Raw genomic sequence first — 18,814 nt, 5'->3', positions numbered from 1 at the left:
CAAAAAAAAAAACTGCATGAAACTAGTCTTAAGTGAAGCTTCGCGTTCGCTAGACCAATGCCTTAGGCGCAACTAGATGTGATTTTTTGTGTTGTTTATAAATTTAACGTCTAAGATATATTAGAAATTATACAATTATCCTCTCTTGGGCTTATAGATTTACAACTACATGCATAATGCATACCGTACCTTTGGTGAAACTAGTTTTAAATGAAACTTCTCGTTTATTATACCAATGCCATAGGTGTAATTAGATTTGATTTTTGGTGTGGTCTATATTATATAATTATATAATTACTTAATGCATACTTCTAGTAGTGATTGTGAGTTTTTATATTATACAAAATTTAATTAAATATTGTAATTTTATGTAATATGTTAAATTAAATATATGGAGAAAATGAAGATACATTCTATGAAATTTACGGAAGCTCCCGTGTCCAGATACTTGTATACGTGGAAGGCACTAACACAAAACAGCCGCGCTAACGTTTCAGACGTACGTTGCTGAGAAGGAATATAAAATCTGATTCCTTCTCCGAACTGTTTATCGATGCATGCAAGACAAATTAAAGAGTCAACGATCCATGCATATATGCACTACGAGGTTGCAAAATCTGGGAAAGCTTTTGTTGTGAAACATGGGGATGACAGATCGATGTTTTGCTATTGTGTTTGGATTCCATATATGTTGTTTGACGTTGGATTTACTTTGGCGGAATAAACTGCTCCATTATAAAAGAACAACGGCGGCAACATATAATACAAATCATAATTTTCAAATCACCTCACTAGGTAGACAACTTTAAAACCAAACTCTATGTGGCATTCAAACACAAAAAAATTGAACTTTTATACTAATTATTTAAATGGCAACTCATAAAGGTCATTTATCTCTCTAGTCACAATAAAGACGAGTTTTTATGTACCAAATGGCAATTCACGAAGATCATGGGAGCTACCTAATAGGGAATATACTTCAAGTTACGTGCTCTCTTGTATCAAGAACCTGATCGGGTATGAGTCGCCTAAGACCCAGGAAATTTGTCGACCTGGACCAACCAGAGAGGAGCACTTAACAGGCCTGACCTGAAAGGATTATCGATGTTGAGGCTTAATGAGCCGCTTCCCACACCTTTCGGAGATGGGTCCTGACCCACGCGCTCGACCGAGGCCCGAGCTCAGGTACTTCACGCTTAAACTAACACCAACAATCTATTAAACAGAGAACATTCTTACACGTGTTCGTTCCTCCTTGACCAGCCGAGCTACCGAGTGCATGTAGGGCACGTGGCGCACATGTCGGCTTCTCGGCATGTGTTCCATGAGACTCGCTATAAATACCCCGCTAAATACTTATGAGAGAGACCTTTTGGCAATTCCCATACTATATATTGCCACAAGTTCAGGAACCTCCAACCACAATCGTCTCTTTCTCGAGCCCCACATCATTTACTAATCTCTCTAGCCACAATAAAATTGAGTTTGACACCCTACCATGCAAATTCACTCACTAATAGCATAAAAAACAACTTTGAGCGACGGGACTTGGCTGAGAGAGTTTAAAAAAATTGAACTCATTGAAATTTTTGTACAAGAATTATGTTCCATTCATTGTGTCACTCATTTCGAGACATTGTATGAAGTGATATGGATTATACTAGCTCAATCAAATAGGATCTATACTCTGTACACCTTTTGTGCGATGAACTTAACTCGACTAAGAAAATGTTGACAATAGTTAAAATAGTACATTTTAAGTACAAAAATTATATCTCACATATTCAATCACATCTTTCGAGCCCCATAAGTTATTACCCTATTAAATATGTTTTTCTATAAAAAAAAAAAAAGTTGTTTTCTTACCTAAAGTCTTAATTTAAGAAAACGTGTACGAATAACATTTTGCAGAAATACTATTAAAATAAATAAATAAAGTATTTACAACAATTAGCAGAGAATAAAACGAAGGAGAAGAAGAAAATTCTCCTTCAATTTGTACGTTACGGCAAAAACATCTATTCGGAGCTTTCATGTTCAGCGTTTCGAGAGAAAATTAGACAGAGAAAGATGAGGAAGGACAAGGGAGCGGTGATGGCAAGCCCTAGCAATAATGTAGAAGATGAATTGGATGAAGATGACTACGAAGAAGGATCTACTCATGCTCATCCTGCTCCTCCCGCTCCCGCGAAACCTACTAAAATATCCACTCGTAACGCTTCCTCCAAGTATGATTTTGTTAAGGTACTCCTTTCCGCTATCTCCGAATTCTAAATTCCTCTTCGCATTTCCGCGTATTTCCTTTCGATTGATCCTGAATTTTGATTTTGTTTCAGGTTAAAGTATGGCTAGGTGAGAATGCCGATCATTACTATGTTCTCTCGAGGTTTTTGCTCAGCAGAATGTTAACTGTCACTAAGGTTTGCTAACATTTTCCTTTTCGCATGCTGAAAATTCAGTTGCTGTTAGATATAATGATTGACATACAATTATTCTTCAGTTATCGGTAGAATTGTTGTTTAACATCTTCATATCTTCTTTTAAATAACCAGGATATATGAATGGAAGCAGTTAATAGTTTGTAGCATATTAATAATTCAGGACTAAGAAATGGAATTCCATGATGATGTACCTTGAACGTTTATCACCAGCTATAGTTCTTCCTATGGATTAGTGGCATCATTTTGAGGTTAATAACAATAACTTGGTTACAGATACCAAATCATGTGGCTATTAAAGTTGCACTAGAACTTAAGAAGCTTCTCGTGGATAACAGCCTTCTTGATGTGTATGCAATCTTAACTTAATTCTTTATGAATTTCAGTTTGTTTTCACTTTTGCTCTTGTTTTGTTGGCTCTTAAAAATCTATTGGTTTGATAACATTTTGCAGCTCACAATCAGACTTGGAAGCAAATTTGTTTAAGGTTATTCTTTCTTTTCATAATCATTATTCCCTATCCATTATGTTCTTTGACAATCACATAATTTCTGGATTACATGCCAACCATATTAAAATTGTAGCCTGCGTAATTGGCTTTCCATGTGCAAAGTTTTTTAAAGTTTGAAATGAAAGGTCAACCTTGCTTTCCAATTGGATGCCTGCAGCTTATGGAGCGGCGAGGTTATGGAGAAGAGTATATAAACCGTTACAAGATGATGACGAGGTTAGTTGCATTCTGTTCATAGTGTTTGATTTTTTTTTTTCCTCGAGTACATTAAACAGTCTGTCTTTTTTCGATAAATACGAACATAAGTTAACATATAAAGGGCTGTAAAAGATTTACACAAATCTATAAGCACCCCCCACCCCTAAGAATTCGGCCTAAGCATCCATAACTGGAGGTGTGGGATCTATTACACCAAAATGATATGGAATTGCGGTCTTCAAATTAAAAATTTTATTTCCTTTAAAAAACATACATTTTCTTATTATGGAGTAGTTCACTTGAAGCATATGGAGCCTACCTTTCACTTTCATCTCTGTTGTTGTGGTCTGCCCACTACTAATTGCATCAGCCATGCTATACCAAACAAGGATTAATAAATAAATAGAAAGAGTGAAATGCCACGTTACAGTGCAACAGAATATGGTACATATCCTTATTGTCTTATCAGATATCTTTTTTATTTATTCGTATTTTGTTTTTAATCAGCAATGACACACTGTACATTTTATGCTCTCTCTCTCTCCACCCCCTTCTCCAATTCAATAACTCAATCAATTTGATTTATGGGGAAACCAAAGGTGCCTTCTCTTTAGAAAGAGATATTTACATGAGTAATACGGAGATTTTATTAAATTTTAAAATAATGGTATTTCTGTCTTTCTGAAATGAAATTCAACTAAAGGAATTAAATTAATACTCATTATTGTATTTCTGAAATGAAATTCAATTTTCTATGTCAATGAATGAGTTGAAGATTGAACTGCCCAGATTCACATTCCAATTTCTTTCATTACTTTCCCTTTAGATTTCACCATCAAAGAGTACCTTTGGTTATTCTTGTATGTGGCACTGCATGTGTTGGAAAGTCGACCATTTCTACCCAGCTTGCACAGAGGCTGAACTTGCCAAATGTCTTGAAGGTATACTTTTGATATTAAACTTGGGTTTCATGCTTACATCATTTCTAGTGGTATGCCATATTTCAGGTTTTATGACTTTCATGTACACTTTTTTTTTTTTTTTTTGGTTTGTTTTTGACAGACAGATATGGTCTATGAACTACTCCGCACATCAACAGAGTATGTAACCATCTTGAGACGTTCTTGTTAGATATGCGTGGTACAAATTATTCATGCTCTCAGAATTCCATGCCATATGCCTTCCTTTATACTCCATAATTGATTGAGAAACTGTTATAAAAAAAGATAATTCAAAGATCCATACCTGACTAGAATATTTGATTCTTGCAGTGCACCCTTGGCATCTTCTGATGTATGGGCACGAAATTTTGGCTCCCCAGAGGAACTAATAACAGAATTTTGCAGAGAATGCAGAGTAGTTAGGAAAGGTATTGAAATAGCTACTTGGAATATTTTGAGAAATATGATATGGCACATAATCTCCAAATTTGTGCAGGCTTGGCTGGTGATTTAAAGAAAGCAATGAAAGATGGGAAGCCAATCATAATTGAGGTATGATTCTCAATGCATTAACTACCCATTCATATCACACATTTATAATGTGTAGGGATTCAGCCCTTCTATGCCAAGTATTATGCTCTATCGTGGTTTCCAGAGAGATTTATGTTACATGAATTTTATGAACTCAAAAATAGCTTTCAAAAGTCATAAGCTCTTTTCATAAATCTATCCAAACACAATAATTTTTTTTTTTTAAAGTCCTTGTATTAGTAGATACTCTCGAATTAGTTAGAAATAAACTCATCCTGATTGGGCCTATGTATTATATGAAGGCCTCTTAATTGAAAATAGTGGAAGAAGACATGAACTAACACCTTTTTCACCAAGTGATGGCTAGAGCCTGAAGATGCCAAAAAGGAAAATATACAACTACAAGCATTAAAAATTGCCGTAGTTCCTTTTTCTAGGAATTTTTTTTACTACTATAATAGTTGTTAAGAGTCCCACATTGAAAAAATTAAGAGAGACATATAAGTTTATAAGGTCATGGGTTAGACTAACTAATTGATTGGATTCAATCTTTTAGTATGGTTTGTGCATTATAGCCTAGTGAGTGATCTTGGCCCAATCTTAGATTTAACAATAGTAAAATAATATTTTTGCATTTTTATATAGTTGTGTCAACAAAATAAATTTCCAGTAAAAGTTGTGATCTCTTTCAGATGGTTATGATTATGGCAGGGAATGCATTTGGATCCTAGTATATACTTGATGGATGAGGAGAACAAATCACCATCAACTGCCCAAGCAAATGAGGAAGGGCCAAATTCTCTGAAAGTGGACTACAAAAACAAAACACAAAGTGATTTCACTTCAGGAACTGATAGTCACTGCAACAGCAAAGATTTCAATTCTGAGAATGTGATTTCAGTGCAAGAAGTATCTGCTGATGAGCTAAATAAGGTTACAGGTGCTCTGAAGTCTTTATTTCCTGAAATTAAAGGTCAAGGCCTACTCTTCATACTGTGAATGTGTTCATCTTCCAGTCTTAGTGTGCTGAGATTTGGCTAATTGAAACTGCTCTGACTGCTTTCCTGATTGTGCAGATGAAGCAGTCAAAAGTTCAACTGTTGATAAAAATCCCAGTGGTAGAAAAGAAAAATATGGCGCTCAACCAATTGTCATTCCTATAGTTTTAAAAATGGCTGAATTTGATCATGAGGTCTTACCAAAACTCTTCTGCTTTCATTCTCCTGGATATACCACTATCATCAACCGAAATTTTTCTAGCCCATCACTGCTGGAATATGAGAGAAGTGGAATTAGTTCTATGAATCTTTGCTTTTCAAAATTGATCTTATCTTCTTTGTTAATTCACACATTTTCAGCTATATACTATTTGATAATTTTACCAAAGTTAATCCTCTTATGCAGGCATTACTTGAGGAGTGGATAGCTAATAGTGCAAGCAGTAAGAAATCACCAATCCAGGTTTCTAATCTAATATGCTCTCTCCTTGATAATTTTGCTTTATTGCAGGCTCCTGCATAACATTATATCAGAAGTGGCTTCTTGTTCCATCTGAGCTTCACATTTTCAAAGATGCAAGCTCTTACCAATACACATACACACATACTCGTGTATATGCAATCATTTACTTCTTTTGACTGATCAAGTCATCCTTGGATCTTTTCAGGATAAGGATAAATTAATGAGCAACTTAAAAACCATTCAGAACTACCTTTGTTCATTCGCATCACAGGTAGGCTTATGTGTCACTAAGCATGATAGTTCTCCTTTTCCTGAGTTTAAGACATGCAAATTGTTTCCTACATAAGTGTCAAAATATTTTCTTACATAGTTACTTTCAATTTGCAATCTTACAATAAAGAGACAATAATCAGTGATGGATTATGACTTGCTCTATAATGTTCAGCTTTGGTCTGATAATGTGATTGCAAGGGTCAAAGTGCTTGATTCGTTCTGATCTTTGTTGGCACAACAATAATAGTATACTTACATCCATAAGTAGGATCTGATGTTTCTATGATTATTTCTTCAAAACTATGACCAATTGATTCCCAAATTGGAGCATTCTTCATAAAACAGGGTTTGACAGTTGTCAACATATCAGCTAATACATTTCCACAAACACTGGAATGGCTGCATAATTATCTTCTGCAGGTAATTCTTCAGTGTTTTAATTTTAATTTTTAATGATGCATCAGATAGGGTTTGTCAACCTGGACATTCAGTGTTTAAAGCCCCGTCAGTTGGTAGTGTGCTTATTGAACTTTTCCCGGTTTTTCAGCGTATCGAGGAAGGGGTTTGGAATGCTTCCTGTGGAAATAACATGCAGGCTGCAAGAGAATAGATTGCATTGTCACACTATGAACCCCTGATCACCTTGGGTAATTTTCAAGCTCTTATCCAGTGTGGCAGCAATCAAAGTTAATTAACATAATCCCCCAGGTTGAAGCTTGATTTGTTCACCGCAACCAATAAGTCTATCAGAAGTGCCTGCTTTGTAAATTATTAAGTCGCTCTGTAAATAATTATCTGTATTAGAAAAGTGAAACTGCAAGATGGCTCTTGGAGGGACAAAATGGCTTTGAATTTTGTTCACTTTCTCCTAAGACCACCATTTTGAACAAGTTACTTTCCTTTCTGTGTCTACATTTATACATTATACGACTTTTTAGAGTTTAAGGTGTTTGTTTCCCTTCCAAGGTTCTGCATAGTATTTTAATGGATGAGGAAAGTGACTACTTTCAGTTGCCTAACGAGTGGTTTTGTTGGATTGCTACTCTCGGTGTGATCCAAAAGACAGTTGAATTATGTTATGGAAATTGTATTAATACAAGCATTTATGAACTATGGTATTAGAGTAGTTACAACATAGGAACATTAATGATCACACTTGATTCACATAATAGTAACATATAAAATGTACGGAGTATATAATATCTACTGCTCCGAACTAAACTACTGTAATGTTTAATGGTTACAACAGGGAGAATTAAGACATGAATCCTGCATTTAGACAACCCCAACCTCACTCAAACCGGGCCTGGTTGAATCATCGGATTCCGATGGGAAAACCACCTTGTCGTACAGAACTCCGGCAATGGTTCCGCCGATTAAGGGACCGACCCAGTACGCTGCTTGGTTCCCGAAATTTCCTCCTATCAGTGCAGACCCAAACGAGTACGCCGGGTTCATGGATCCGCCGGTGAAGGCCCCTGATGCAAGAACGTTGCCGCCGGCGATCATCCCGATTGCCAATGGTCCCATGGCGCACAGTGCACCTTTTCTGACGTCGGCCGCCGCGTAAACTGTGTACACCAGAGCAAATGTCATCACGCCCTCCAATATGGCCGCGTCGAATCCTGTCATTTCTTGCGGAATCCCAAGAGCTGGTACATGCTGCACACAATAATACAATTAGGATACTGAACCTAAAAATGTACAATTAAGTCACACAATAATACAATTAGGATACTGAACCTAAAAATGTACAATTAAGTCACAATTCGATGGTCTATTTGACTCTTTGAAATACCTGTTTAACTGTGAAAACTTTTAGGAGGACGCAAGCCATTACAGATCCCAACAGTTGCGATATCCAGTAAAATAAGGCCATGGAAAGGCTGATGTGGCGCCCAACCGCCCTTGCAAAAGTAACCGCCGGATTGACGTGGCCGCCGGAGACACCAATCGAAATGTACACCGCCACAGTCAACGCAAAAGCATTAGCAACTGCAATCCCCACCAGGCTAGACGGATCGGACCCCGCCTCCGGCGACATTTTCCCTGCATTCACACACCAATCCTTATCTAACCGATCAAAATCAAGAAAAAAATAAGCGTAAATGGCTTGGAATTGAACTTGACGTACTGGATGACATGCTAGAGCCGACGGCAGCGAAGACGAAGAACATTGTGGAGATGAACTCTGCGAGATAGGCTCTGAGAGCGTCGGCAGTGAAGCAGTGCTCCAAGCGGGATCGAATGGAAGCCATGGATATAGACGTATAGTGAGATTTCCACTCGAAATTGTTGGAGAAAACTCGGTTCATAGGAGGATGCAAAAGATGATTAATGTCTCCGTTCGCTTTCTATTGCCTGGAAAAAATAGGATTAATGAACTGAGATATATATATATGTATATTAGAGGAAGAGGGAGTTACAGGTTTGGGTTGCAACCATTTCCGAAGAGGTTTGAACGATGATTCAAACGTTAACCGCCATCTGACGTGGACGTTTCTGGTAGGCTGCAGCCTGGAAATGAGTTGGGCTGGAATGTTTAGTGGGCCTTACAATTTTTGGGCTCAACTTGTTGAAAAACGAACATAACTAACAATTGTTATAGCATGGACCACAATTCATATTACATTGTAAATTTTGATACAAAAATTTTGTACTTTCCGTTAGAGTCAATTCCTTTTTTGGTCCTAGACTTATGGCAAAGATAATTTTAGTCCTCCATAAAAAAATCAGACAATTTATAGACACACTTATTGTGACGGGGACAATTTTGATCCTCCGTCAGTATTTCCGTTTGATGGCCGTTTGAGAGGGGGATAATTGAGTCATTTCATGACGTCTCCTTCTTTTTATTCCATCTCTGTATGTCTTGATAGTCTGTGCCTTTGCCAGTGTTATTTTAACACACTTGCCCAAGATTGTCTTTCTTTGCACTTGTCATGGATTTATTTACCAACATTGACGATTGATTTTTCTCTTGAGGGCTTTCTTTCCAGTGCAATTTCATAGATTGTAGGCAGCTCATTTATCAGGGAAAACAAATGTTTCCTTTCATTTCGATTGAGCTGAGCACAGAAGTAGAAAGCCACGACAAGAAACCTTCGAATCAGTCCTAGTAGAATGCGATTTTGATAGTGATTTATCAATACTCGCACAAAACTTTTGAATTCTGAAGCAGGAACCCAACAATATATACAAACTGAGAATTCCAATTGCGGTCCTCTCTCTCCTTATCAACTATAAGACCACGGGCTATAAGACCATGCATGGCAGTCGGGTAAATTAGGTAGGTCTCGAGTTATCCGCTTTGGGTAATTGATGCATGATGTTGTTGTGGTATATCTTATTTGCTGATTGGGAACTGAAGTAGGGTTACCAGAGAAGGGGGTGCAGCAGCATGAGAAGGAAGCGGTGGGGAGCGGCGTGGGAAGTAGTGGCGGCGGCGGGGGTACAGCGACCCTAGTAGCAGCTCCGTTCTCCTCTTGTGCGATGACGGCGGCGGCGAGACTCCAGCGACCCTGGCAGCAGCTCCACGAACCAGCAGTAGTGATGGACAGAACGAGGACTGACACACGACCTCCCTTGTTTCCGGCGAGCATCGCAACAGCTATGGTGGAGCTTTTCCTCTCGTCAATGGCGACTGGTGTGAGCGGTGGCCTCCTTCTCCAATATCTCTTCCGGTTCAAGCATTACCCCCTCCACATCCTGGAAACCCCAGTCATCCCAACAAACATGTATTCTTCTGCACTTCCCCGGCGGCGATCGGAAAACTCAACATCCCAGCAACTTCCTCCAATTTTTACGGCTTCAAAGTATAAATGATTCTGTGGTGGAAATTTGCTTCGCCAATATGCAATGAAGAACAAAACACTCCAGGATGGAATAAGTAGAAGGAAATATTGTGAAATGACACATTTGCCCCTCTCAAACGGCCATCTGACGGGAAATACAAACGGAGGACTAAAATTGTCCCCGTCACAATAACTATGTCCATAAATTGTCTGATTTTTTTATGGAGGACTAAAATTGTCTTTGCCACTATAAGTCTAGGACCAAAAAAGGAATTGACTCTTTCCGTTAATACATTATGTACCTATAGTTAACAGTTTCTGTACATGTAAAAAATAACTTGATAATTGCTGATACATAATATGATAGCTACAAATACAAAAATTATCAACTACAGATAATCTGAAGGTTATTTTTAGACCAGAGTCTACAATGTAAGATAGACCCTGGTCGATGGTATAATTTGCCAGTAACTGAAAACTGGGCTAAGAACTTGTTAGTTATGGCCCAATATAAAGGCCCAAGGAGGAAAATTGAAAAGAAAAGAAAAAAAAAAGAAAAAAGAAAAAAAGAACGAAATAAGAAGGGGGATGAGTTCAAAATGGGTTCGAAAAAGTTTTTTCCCGCCTCGTTTCACCAAAAGCTAAACACTCAACTCAAATCATCACCGAATCCATTCATTTGCGCCACTCTTTACTGGAAAGCCAGTTTTCCGGTCACCGGAACCTAACCTACTGAGTATTTCTGTTGGTAGCTTTGAGGTTTTGATCTCCAAAACTTCATTTCTAGGGTTTCGCTTTTTTGTTCCAACTGCGTGCTGACTCCTGACTACAATGCATATCAAGGAAATATGTTTGGAGGGATTCAAGTCCTACGCTACGAGGACGGTGGTTTCCGGATTTGATCCGTTTTTCAATGCCATCACTGGTCTGAACGGGTCTGGCAAATCCAACATTCTGGATTCCATTTGCTTTGTTCTCGGAATCACGAATTTGCAGCAGGTTAGAGCTTCCAATCTCCAAGAGCTGGTCTACAAGCAAGGCCAAGCTGGAATTACTAAGGCTACAGTGTCCATCGTGTTTGATAACTCGGACCGTAGTCGGAGTCCTTTGGGATATGAGGATTGTCCTGAAATTACAGTGACTCGCCAGGTGAGTTTACTTAATTCAGCTGAATTCCATTGCACAGACATACTCACGCGTGGTTGTCCCTATGTTAGCCTGTAGAGATGTGTCATTAAACCTTGGAGTTCCTTAACAGAATGCGAAATCTGTGATTTTTACCATTTGTGCTAAATTTCATTAAGTATGCATTATTAAATTTATTCCTTGTGAGTTTATAGAGGGTGTTGAATTTAGATGGTGAACTCGTAATAGTTGTTAGAACACTAGTCTGCCTATCCAAAAAAAACCTACCTCGCTTCACTGAATATGTATCACCATTTTCTTTAATTGCAACAAATTGTAACGTGTATAAATTTATGTGCAGATTGTAGTTGGTGGAAGGAACAAGTATCTTATCAATGGCCACCTAGCGCAACCAAATCGTGTGCAGAACCTTTTTCACTCTGTACAACTTAATGTAAATAACCCCCATTTTCTTATAATGCAAGGGCGCATTACCAAAGTCCTGAACATGAAACCTCCTGAAGTGTTGTCTATGCTTGAAGAGGCTGCTGGTACGAGAATGTACGAGACAAAGAAAGAGGCTGCCCTGAAAACACTTGAAAAGAAACAAAGCAAGGTTGATGAGATTGACAAGCTCCTTGACCACGAAATTCTTCCTGCTTTGGAGAAGCTGAGAAAAGAAAGGATGCAATACATGCAGTGGGCAAATGGAAATGCGGAACTGGATCGGCTTAAGCGATTTTGTATTGCCTGTGACTATGTACAAGCTGAGCAGATTAGGGATAATGCAGTTAAGGGTTTGGAAGAAATGAAAGCTAAGATCTCTGAAATCGATAGTAATGCAGATAAGATGCGTGAGGAAGTAAAGCTTTTAGAAAATAAATCATCAGAACTGCAGGCTGAAAAAGAAGCAAGTATGGGTGGGGAAGTGAAACGTTTTTCTGAGAAAGTTGATGCTCTTTCACGTAATTTGGTGAAAGAAACCTCTGTGATGAAAAATCAAGAGGATGTTCTTCAGACTGAGAAAGATAATGCTAAAAAGGTATGAAGGGTGAAATTCAATAGAAATTATTTGTTCTTTTGAACATGCTGGTATTGGAATTTCTTTTTATCCTTTTTTGCACTTGGATATTAGATTATTAAGGTTTTTTTTTTTTTTTTCGTGGCTGTTTCCAGATCGAGACAAATCTTGAAGAGTTGAAACAATTAGCAGAAGAGAAGGCTGCTGCTGTACGAAATGCTGAAGCCGGAGCATCTGATCTCAAGAAAAGTGTTCAGGATCTTTCTAAGAGTCTTGAAGAGTACGAGAAGGAGTATGAGGTGAACAATTTGAAACTGTTGCACTATATGCACAAGAAAGTTAAAAAGTTGTATTGAAATTAAATTAGTCAACCAACTAAATGGTATATGTCATACTGTAGGGTGTGCTAGCAGGTAAGAGTAGTGGCAATGAGGAGAAATGTCTTGAAGATCAACTTAGGGATGCCAAAGTTTCTGTTGGAACTGCTGAAACAGAATTGAAGCAGTTGCAAACTAAAATAAATCATTGTGAGAAAGAACTGAAGGAGAAGAAAAAGCAATTGCTCTCAAAGCATGAAGAGGCTGCTGCTGTTGAGAATGAACTCAGTGCTCGGAAGAACGAAGTGGAAAAGACTAAAAGTGCATTGGAATCTCTGGGGTACAAGGAGGAGCAGATGGAAGCATTACAAAAGGTATACATCATTTTTCCTACTGGTGCCCAATGATTTCCCCCAATACCAAGGCTGAATTTGTTTTTACTTGGTGATAAATGCTATCAGGATCGTGTAGTTGAAGTAGGGATGGTGCAGAAGTTAAAGGATGAAATCCGTGTTCTTTCTTCACAACTGGCCAATGTTGACTTCACATACAATGACCCTGTGAAGAATTTTGATAGATCAAGGGTGAAAGGTGTGGTTGCAAAACTCATCAAAGTGAAGGATAGTTCTTCAATGACTGCCCTAGAGGTTGGTGTTATGCTTGATTCATTAATTATACTTCAACCATCCAGGGTGATCTTTAGCCATGAGTTTTGAGGTGCTTAATTATAAATTCTTGTGCAGGTTGCTGCTGGTGGAAAGTTGTATAATATTGTTGTAGACACAGAAAACACTGGAAAGCAACTTCTTCAAAATGGTGGTCTTAGGAGAAGAGTAACTATTATTCCTCTAAACAAAATTCAAAGTCATCCTGTCCCTGCAAGAGCTCAAGGTGCTGCAACTAGACTGGTTAGTCATGGCACTCTGTTTTTCCTGTGCTTGACCGTATCTCTGAATTGTTATGTTACTGCATTATGATAAGACGATTGTTTATCTGTTTCCGTTTTCAGGTAGGTAAGGGCAATGCCGAAGTGGCTCTTGCTCTGATTGGATATGATGAAGAACTCAAGGTATGCTTCCATTGCATTTATCCCTTCCATAATTTTATGCTTTCTGGTTCTGATTTTTATAGCCTTATCATCCAAGATTTTGCCACTCCTAATGAGTTTCTTTTTCATTCTCCAGATTATCTTGTAATCTATTTCTATGTAGACCGTTATAATATGCGGATGGAATTTTTTTATCCTTATTAACTAATTTTTGGGATATATGCATTGCAGACTGCAATGGAATATGTATTTGGGTCAACCTTCGTTTGCAAAACCACTGATGCTGCAAAGGAGGTAAATTTGCAAACAGTAGTACACTATTTATTTGGAATGCTGGCATCTTTGACTGGTTCTCTGTAGCAGTCAATATTCACTGCTGGCATTGATTATATTTAACTATTTTACAATGTTATGGCTGGTGATTCATGTTGTTGTGTTTATATATATAGCTTTTGAATTTAGGCACTTATAGCATGATAACTTGGTTTAGACTAAAATGCTCAGTAAGTCAGTTAAGATGTCAATTTTTTGTGTATGGTTGAGGAATTAACGACTAATGGCATCAACAATAATGTTGTAAATACAAATTAAATCATGAGGTTGATGGAGGCTGATGGATGTCAACAAATGCTCATTCATAAAATTCTCTAGTTACTTTGTGATATACATGCTGAAAGAAAACAATTTCAAGCTAAATTCTCAGGAGTATTACTTCTTTGGCATTCTGTAAAATCTATGAGTTTTTTGTGATTAATTAGAGCGAGAAATTATTTGCATTTTTTTTTTGAATGTTGCCCATCATCTAATAAATTTACTGTGCATTATAGGTTGCCTTTAATCGCGAAGTTGGTATCCCAAGTGTGACTCTTGAAGGAGATATTTTTCAGCCTAGTGGACTTCTGACTGGTGGTAGCCGAAAGTATGTGACCATTTGGTCCTGCTTAACTTTGATGCTCTCATTAGGATGTATTCAACTGCTTGTTTCTGCTGGAACATTAGTTAAATGATTTAATAGCTAGCTTTGTCTCGCTGCCTCATATTATTAGAGACAAATGTGTTGAGTTTAGTTGCATGCAGGCATTTTAAAGCACACATCTTTTTTGTTGCTGCAGGGGTGGTGGTGAATTATTGGGGAAACTTCATGCTATGGCTGAGGCTGAATCAAAACTTTCTTTGCATCAGAAGCGTCTCTCGGAAATTGATGCTAAGGCTAGTTTTACACTTTTACCATAGCCTCATAGATCCAAACACAATTTTCCATTTTAACTAGTTTTCTTATCTTTAATCATTTGCATTTAATCTAGGTATTTTAATTACAACTAGGGCCTTCTCTATTAGTGCCTTAGTGGTCATTTATTATTATTTTTTAATTTTATTACTTTTAATACTTTTAGTGATCAAAATATAAAAAAATCTTTGATTATACATTGCTGATTTATTTATTTATTTATTGCTGTTAAAACTACATGCCTAAAGTCTTTATGGGCTAACACTTACGCTGAAAACAGTCTATAGTTATTTCAACATTAGAAAGTATTATCTACCACTTAATGGTATTGCTCTCCAGGGGATTGACCTAGTTGTTTTTGGGCTTTTAGATCAATGAGCTTCGTCCTCTTCAAAGCAAGTTCAAAGACCTTAAGACACAATTGGAACTGAAGTCATATGATCTTTCATTATTTCAGAATAGAGCTGAGCAGAATGAACATCATAAGGTTGAACCACTTATCTTGTGTTTGTATATGAAGTTTTATGATATTATATTCTCTCTTTCATTATTTGGTTTTCCTACTGTACTTCTGTAAATATAAATAAATCCTCATACTCATTCATCGTGTTATTGTATAGCTTGGAGAACTTGTAAAGAGGATTGAACAGGAACTAGAGGAATCAAAATTAGCTGTGCAAGAGAAGGAGCTCCAGTATGCAAGCTGGGTTGCCAAAGTGTCATCTCTTGAAAAGTCAATCCATGATCATGCTGGTAGTAGGGAAAGTAGGCTCAAGGATTTAGAAAAGAAGATTAAGACAGTGAAGGGTCAGACTCAATCATTGTTGAAGGACCTAAAGGTAGGTATTGTTATCAACAGTTCAGGGGACTATTTAGCAACCTGTGTATTCTAATTACATATTTTTCATACCTACAGGTTTTGAATACTAAAGCAGTTAGAACTGCTCTTTGAAGTTAGTCAACATGTTATTAAATGGTTGAATTTAAATTTTCAATTCTTAGCAACTAACATCAATGTGAATGTCTGTCGATTCCTCACCCTCTTACTTTGCGCTATCTTGTTGTCTCATTCTAGCATTATCTTGTCAAATGCCCATGGAGAGAAAGTGTGCTTTATAATCTAATTATACTCCACTTTTGCCTTTTTAGTTCATCTGTTAGTATCACAGCCTGTGTTGTTTTAGTCTTTCTGTTTTATGCATTCCATTTGTTTTAATAGTTCTCTAGTTGATAAGGCCATGATAAATGATAGTATATTCAATGAAATGATTGTGATCCTATCAGGGGCATGAGAATGAAAGGGAGAGGCTCATAATGGAGGTGGAAGCTGTCAAACAGGAATATACTACATTGGAGGGTCAGTTAGCTTCTTTGAAGAAGCTGATTACTGACCTTACAAATGGAGTTGATTCTCAGAGGGCAAAGGTTATTGCTATATACCATTGACAAATGATCTTTTCCTGTCAAATAGTAATGCACCGAAAATTGATTCTTTGTAGTTTAACTTTGGCGTTGCAGGTTGCTTCTTTGAATAGTGATCACAACTTGGCCCAAACAGAACTTGACTCAGCACGCTTGAAGATGAAGGAATGTGATTCACAAATTTCAAGCATCCTCAAGGAGCAACAGGGAATTCAACATAAACTTAGTGAGACCGCTCTTGAGAAGAAGAGAATGGAAAATGAGGTTATTTACTTAATAGGCATATACCCACTTCCTCTAGTTGTGCTGCATGGATGGACGGCATTTTTCATCTGTAAACTTTTTGCAGGTAAAACGCATGGAAATGGATCAGAAAGATTACTCTGTTAAAGTAGAGAAATTGCTTGAGAAGCATGCCTGGATTGCATCCGAGAAACAACTTTTTGGAAAAAGTGGAACTGATTATGATTTCACATCGCGTAATCCTAGTAAAACCAAAGAGGATTTTGAAAGGCTACAAGCTGAACAATCAGGGTAATTATTTATTTATTTATTTATTTTTCTGTTTTTGGGGTACAAATTTCAACTTTGACTCGAAGACTTCTCCTGTCTTTGACATATCTATTCTTTAATACCCTGTATTACAGCCTTGAAAAAAGGGTGAATAAAAAGGTCATGGCAATGTTTGAAAAAGCTGAAGATGAGTACAATGATTTAATATCTAAGAAGAACATCATTGAGGTTGGTATTGTCAATTATTAGTGTATGCTATCACTGCAATGCCGTTTGCTTAACAGTTATCATCCTGTAGAATGACAAATCAAAGATCAAGAAGGTGATTGAAGAGCTTGATGAGAAGAAGAAAGAAACACTTAAAGTTACTTGGGAGAAAGTTAACAGGTAGAGAATGTTTCCCTCAACGACTTCTCTTTAGGTTTCACTGTTTACCTTCAATTTAAATCTACAAATGATACTGTTATGAGAAGTTGCATACTTTTTGCAGTGACTTTGGATCAATATTTTCCACACTTTTACCTGGCACGAGTGCAAAGCTGGATCCTCCTGAAGGGGGTAGCTTCTTGGATGGGTTGGAGGTTCGTGTAGCATTTGGAAGTGTTTGGAAACAATCCTTGTCAGAACTTAGTGGGGGGCAGAGATCACTACTTGCACTTTCTCTGATACTGGCTTTGCTTCTTTTCAAACCCGCTCCACTTTACATACTTGACGAGGTATTAGTCTGAAACTTCTTCAAGTCTTGTCCAATAGTATGCATGTTGGTCAATGTTATATCGTGGACCAAGGTCCACAGTCCAATACATAGAATTTGACTTCATAAGGTATAGAATTTATGTTCATAATACACATACACATAAATACGATATAATGAACATGGATTCTGTGCATTATGAACATGAATTTTGCGTATTATGTTAAGTGTTTAATTTATGTTCATTATACCGTGTTTATGTGTATGTGTATTATGAACATGAATTTTGTACTTTATGAAGTCAAATTCTGTATATTGGATCAGTTGGTCCACGATATAAATTGCCCATTAGGGTATGATTTTATGATGGGCTGGCATTGTATGTTTGGGCAGGTTGATGCAGCTCTTGATCTTAGTCACACTCAGAACATTGGCAGGATGATTAAGGCACACTTTCCACATTCCCAGGTTTTGCTTTTTAACTAGGTACTCTTCTTTCGGTTAAGCTTAAGCTTCCTGTTTTTATTCTTAAAATATGTGTTGTGTTGTGTGCAGTTTATAGTTGTGTCCTTGAAAGAGGGCATGTTTAACAATGCGAATGTGCTTTTCCGAACAAAATTTGTTGATGGCGTCTCAACTGTCCAGAGAACTGCTGCAGCAAAGTCCAAGTGAAAACGTTGGACATAAAATTTACTTACTTCACCAATGTAATTATTCCGTTTTTACGGTGGATTTAGTATTTGAAATATGTAAAACTACTACTTTTCTGCCTTTTCACAGCTTCAATACCCAAGCTTCTGTATAATACTAGCAAATTTATGTAGCGACGTTTTCGATTACATTTTGTTCTTGAATCCTTCCAATCTATTTAGTTACGTTTTCTCTTCGCAACATCAAAGGCACCATTGGGTAATACTGTAATAAAGAAATGATTATTGACCATATACTTGACTAAAAGTCCATGATCATTGACTAAAGAAAATATTATTTGCTTGACTCAGCTCATGAAATTGAAAGCAGCCAACTCCGTAGCATATGCTATGGTTCCATTCGTTTTCACGGAAATCGTCAGGTTAGGTTTGGTAGTGGATTAGAAGTTACAATATAAATTCATTAAAATTTTCAAGAAAACGTGAATTAGATGGTTTATCGTAAATTCATTATATTTTCGTTTAATATTATAATAATAAAAAATTGATCTTCTCACAAGAAGAAAGTAGTGGTGAACTTCATGTTGTATCCTTTCAAAAAGGAAATAAAATACTTCCTAACCTTTTTTTTTTTTTTTCTTTAAGTCAA

The 18,814-nt window shown here is 37.2% G+C and overlaps 3 protein-coding genes across 3 annotated transcripts; 2 read left to right on the top strand and 1 right to left on the bottom strand.

Moving 5' to 3' along the window:
* The first annotated feature begins 1,968 nt into the window (after positions 1–1,968).
* LOC116013871 lies at positions 1,969–7,315 on the top strand. Its single transcript, XM_031253829.1, has 15 exons — positions 1,969–2,244; positions 2,337–2,420; positions 2,715–2,788; positions 2,892–2,925; positions 3,107–3,165; positions 3,974–4,088; positions 4,210–4,247; positions 4,419–4,516; positions 4,585–4,640; positions 5,331–5,592; positions 5,696–5,811; positions 6,024–6,080; positions 6,286–6,351; positions 6,699–6,773; positions 6,901–7,315. Exons 1-15 carry the CDS (start codon positions 2,071–2,073, stop codon positions 6,961–6,963), a joined length of 1,371 nt encoding a protein of 456 aa, XP_031109689.1. The 5' UTR covers positions 1,969–2,070; the 3' UTR covers positions 6,964–7,315.
* A 109-nt stretch (positions 7,316–7,424) lies between these two features.
* LOC116013872 (probable aquaporin TIP5-1) lies at positions 7,425–8,697 on the bottom strand. The gene is made up of 3 exons (XM_031253830.1): positions 8,488–8,697; positions 8,152–8,402; positions 7,425–8,015 (listed from the first exon to the last, which is right to left on the bottom strand). The coding sequence occupies exons 1-3, from the start codon at positions 8,666–8,668 to the stop codon at positions 7,629–7,631; spliced, it is 819 nt and encodes a 272-aa protein (XP_031109690.1). The 5' UTR covers positions 8,669–8,697; the 3' UTR covers positions 7,425–7,628.
* Positions 8,698–10,654: 1,957 nt separating this feature from the next.
* On the top strand, positions 10,655–18,301 carry LOC116011799 (structural maintenance of chromosomes protein 2-1-like). Its single transcript, XM_031251209.1, has 20 exons — positions 10,655–11,296; positions 11,634–12,314; positions 12,449–12,592; positions 12,694–12,984; positions 13,072–13,257; positions 13,354–13,518; positions 13,620–13,679; positions 13,890–13,952; positions 14,486–14,577; positions 14,771–14,867; positions 15,257–15,373; positions 15,507–15,725; positions 16,171–16,311; positions 16,405–16,572; positions 16,658–16,842; positions 16,956–17,049; positions 17,120–17,208; positions 17,312–17,537; positions 17,909–17,983; positions 18,071–18,301. The coding sequence occupies exons 1-20, from the start codon at positions 10,979–10,981 to the stop codon at positions 18,185–18,187; spliced, it is 3,528 nt and encodes a 1,175-aa protein (XP_031107069.1). The 5' UTR covers positions 10,655–10,978; the 3' UTR covers positions 18,188–18,301.
* Positions 18,302–18,814: the final 513 nt, after the last annotated feature.

Source organism: Ipomoea triloba, chromosome 3 (assembly GCF_003576645.1).
Source record: "Ipomoea triloba cultivar NCNSP0323 chromosome 3, ASM357664v1".
Taxonomy (NCBI): Eukaryota; Viridiplantae; Streptophyta; class Magnoliopsida; order Solanales; family Convolvulaceae; genus Ipomoea; species Ipomoea triloba.
This window is presented reverse-complemented; position numbering and strand designations above follow the sequence as displayed.

Coding starts and splice junctions, on each gene's coding strand:
- LOC116013871 (XM_031253829.1), top strand. CDS start 2,071: ATGAGGAAGGACAAGGGAGCGGTGATGGCAAGCCCTAGCAATAATGTA. Junction 5,593..5,695: donor TTTATTTCCTGAAATTAAAG/GTCAAGGCCTAC, acceptor CTGATTGTGCAG/ATGAAGCAGTCAAAAGTTCA. Junction 6,774..6,900: donor TGCATAATTATCTTCTGCAG/GTAATTCTTCAG, acceptor CCGGTTTTTCAG/CGTATCGAGGAAGGGGTTTG.
- LOC116013872 (XM_031253830.1), bottom strand. CDS start 8,668: ATGAACCGAGTTTTCTCCAACAATTTCGAGTGGAAATCTCACTATACG. Junction 8,403..8,487: donor CGGCTCTAGCATGTCATCCA/GTACGTCAAGTT, acceptor GTGTGAATGCAG/GGAAAATGTCGCCGGAGGCG. Junction 8,016..8,151: donor AAGTTTTCACAGTTAAACAG/GTATTTCAAAGA, acceptor TATTGTGTGCAG/CATGTACCAGCTCTTGGGAT.
- LOC116011799 (XM_031251209.1), top strand. CDS start 10,979: ATGCATATCAAGGAAATATGTTTGGAGGGATTCAAGTCCTACGCTACG. Junction 13,519..13,619: donor AAGGTGCTGCAACTAGACTG/GTTAGTCATGGC, acceptor TTCCGTTTTCAG/GTAGGTAAGGGCAATGCCGA. Junction 14,868..15,256: donor TCTCGGAAATTGATGCTAAG/GCTAGTTTTACA, acceptor TTGGGCTTTTAG/ATCAATGAGCTTCGTCCTCT.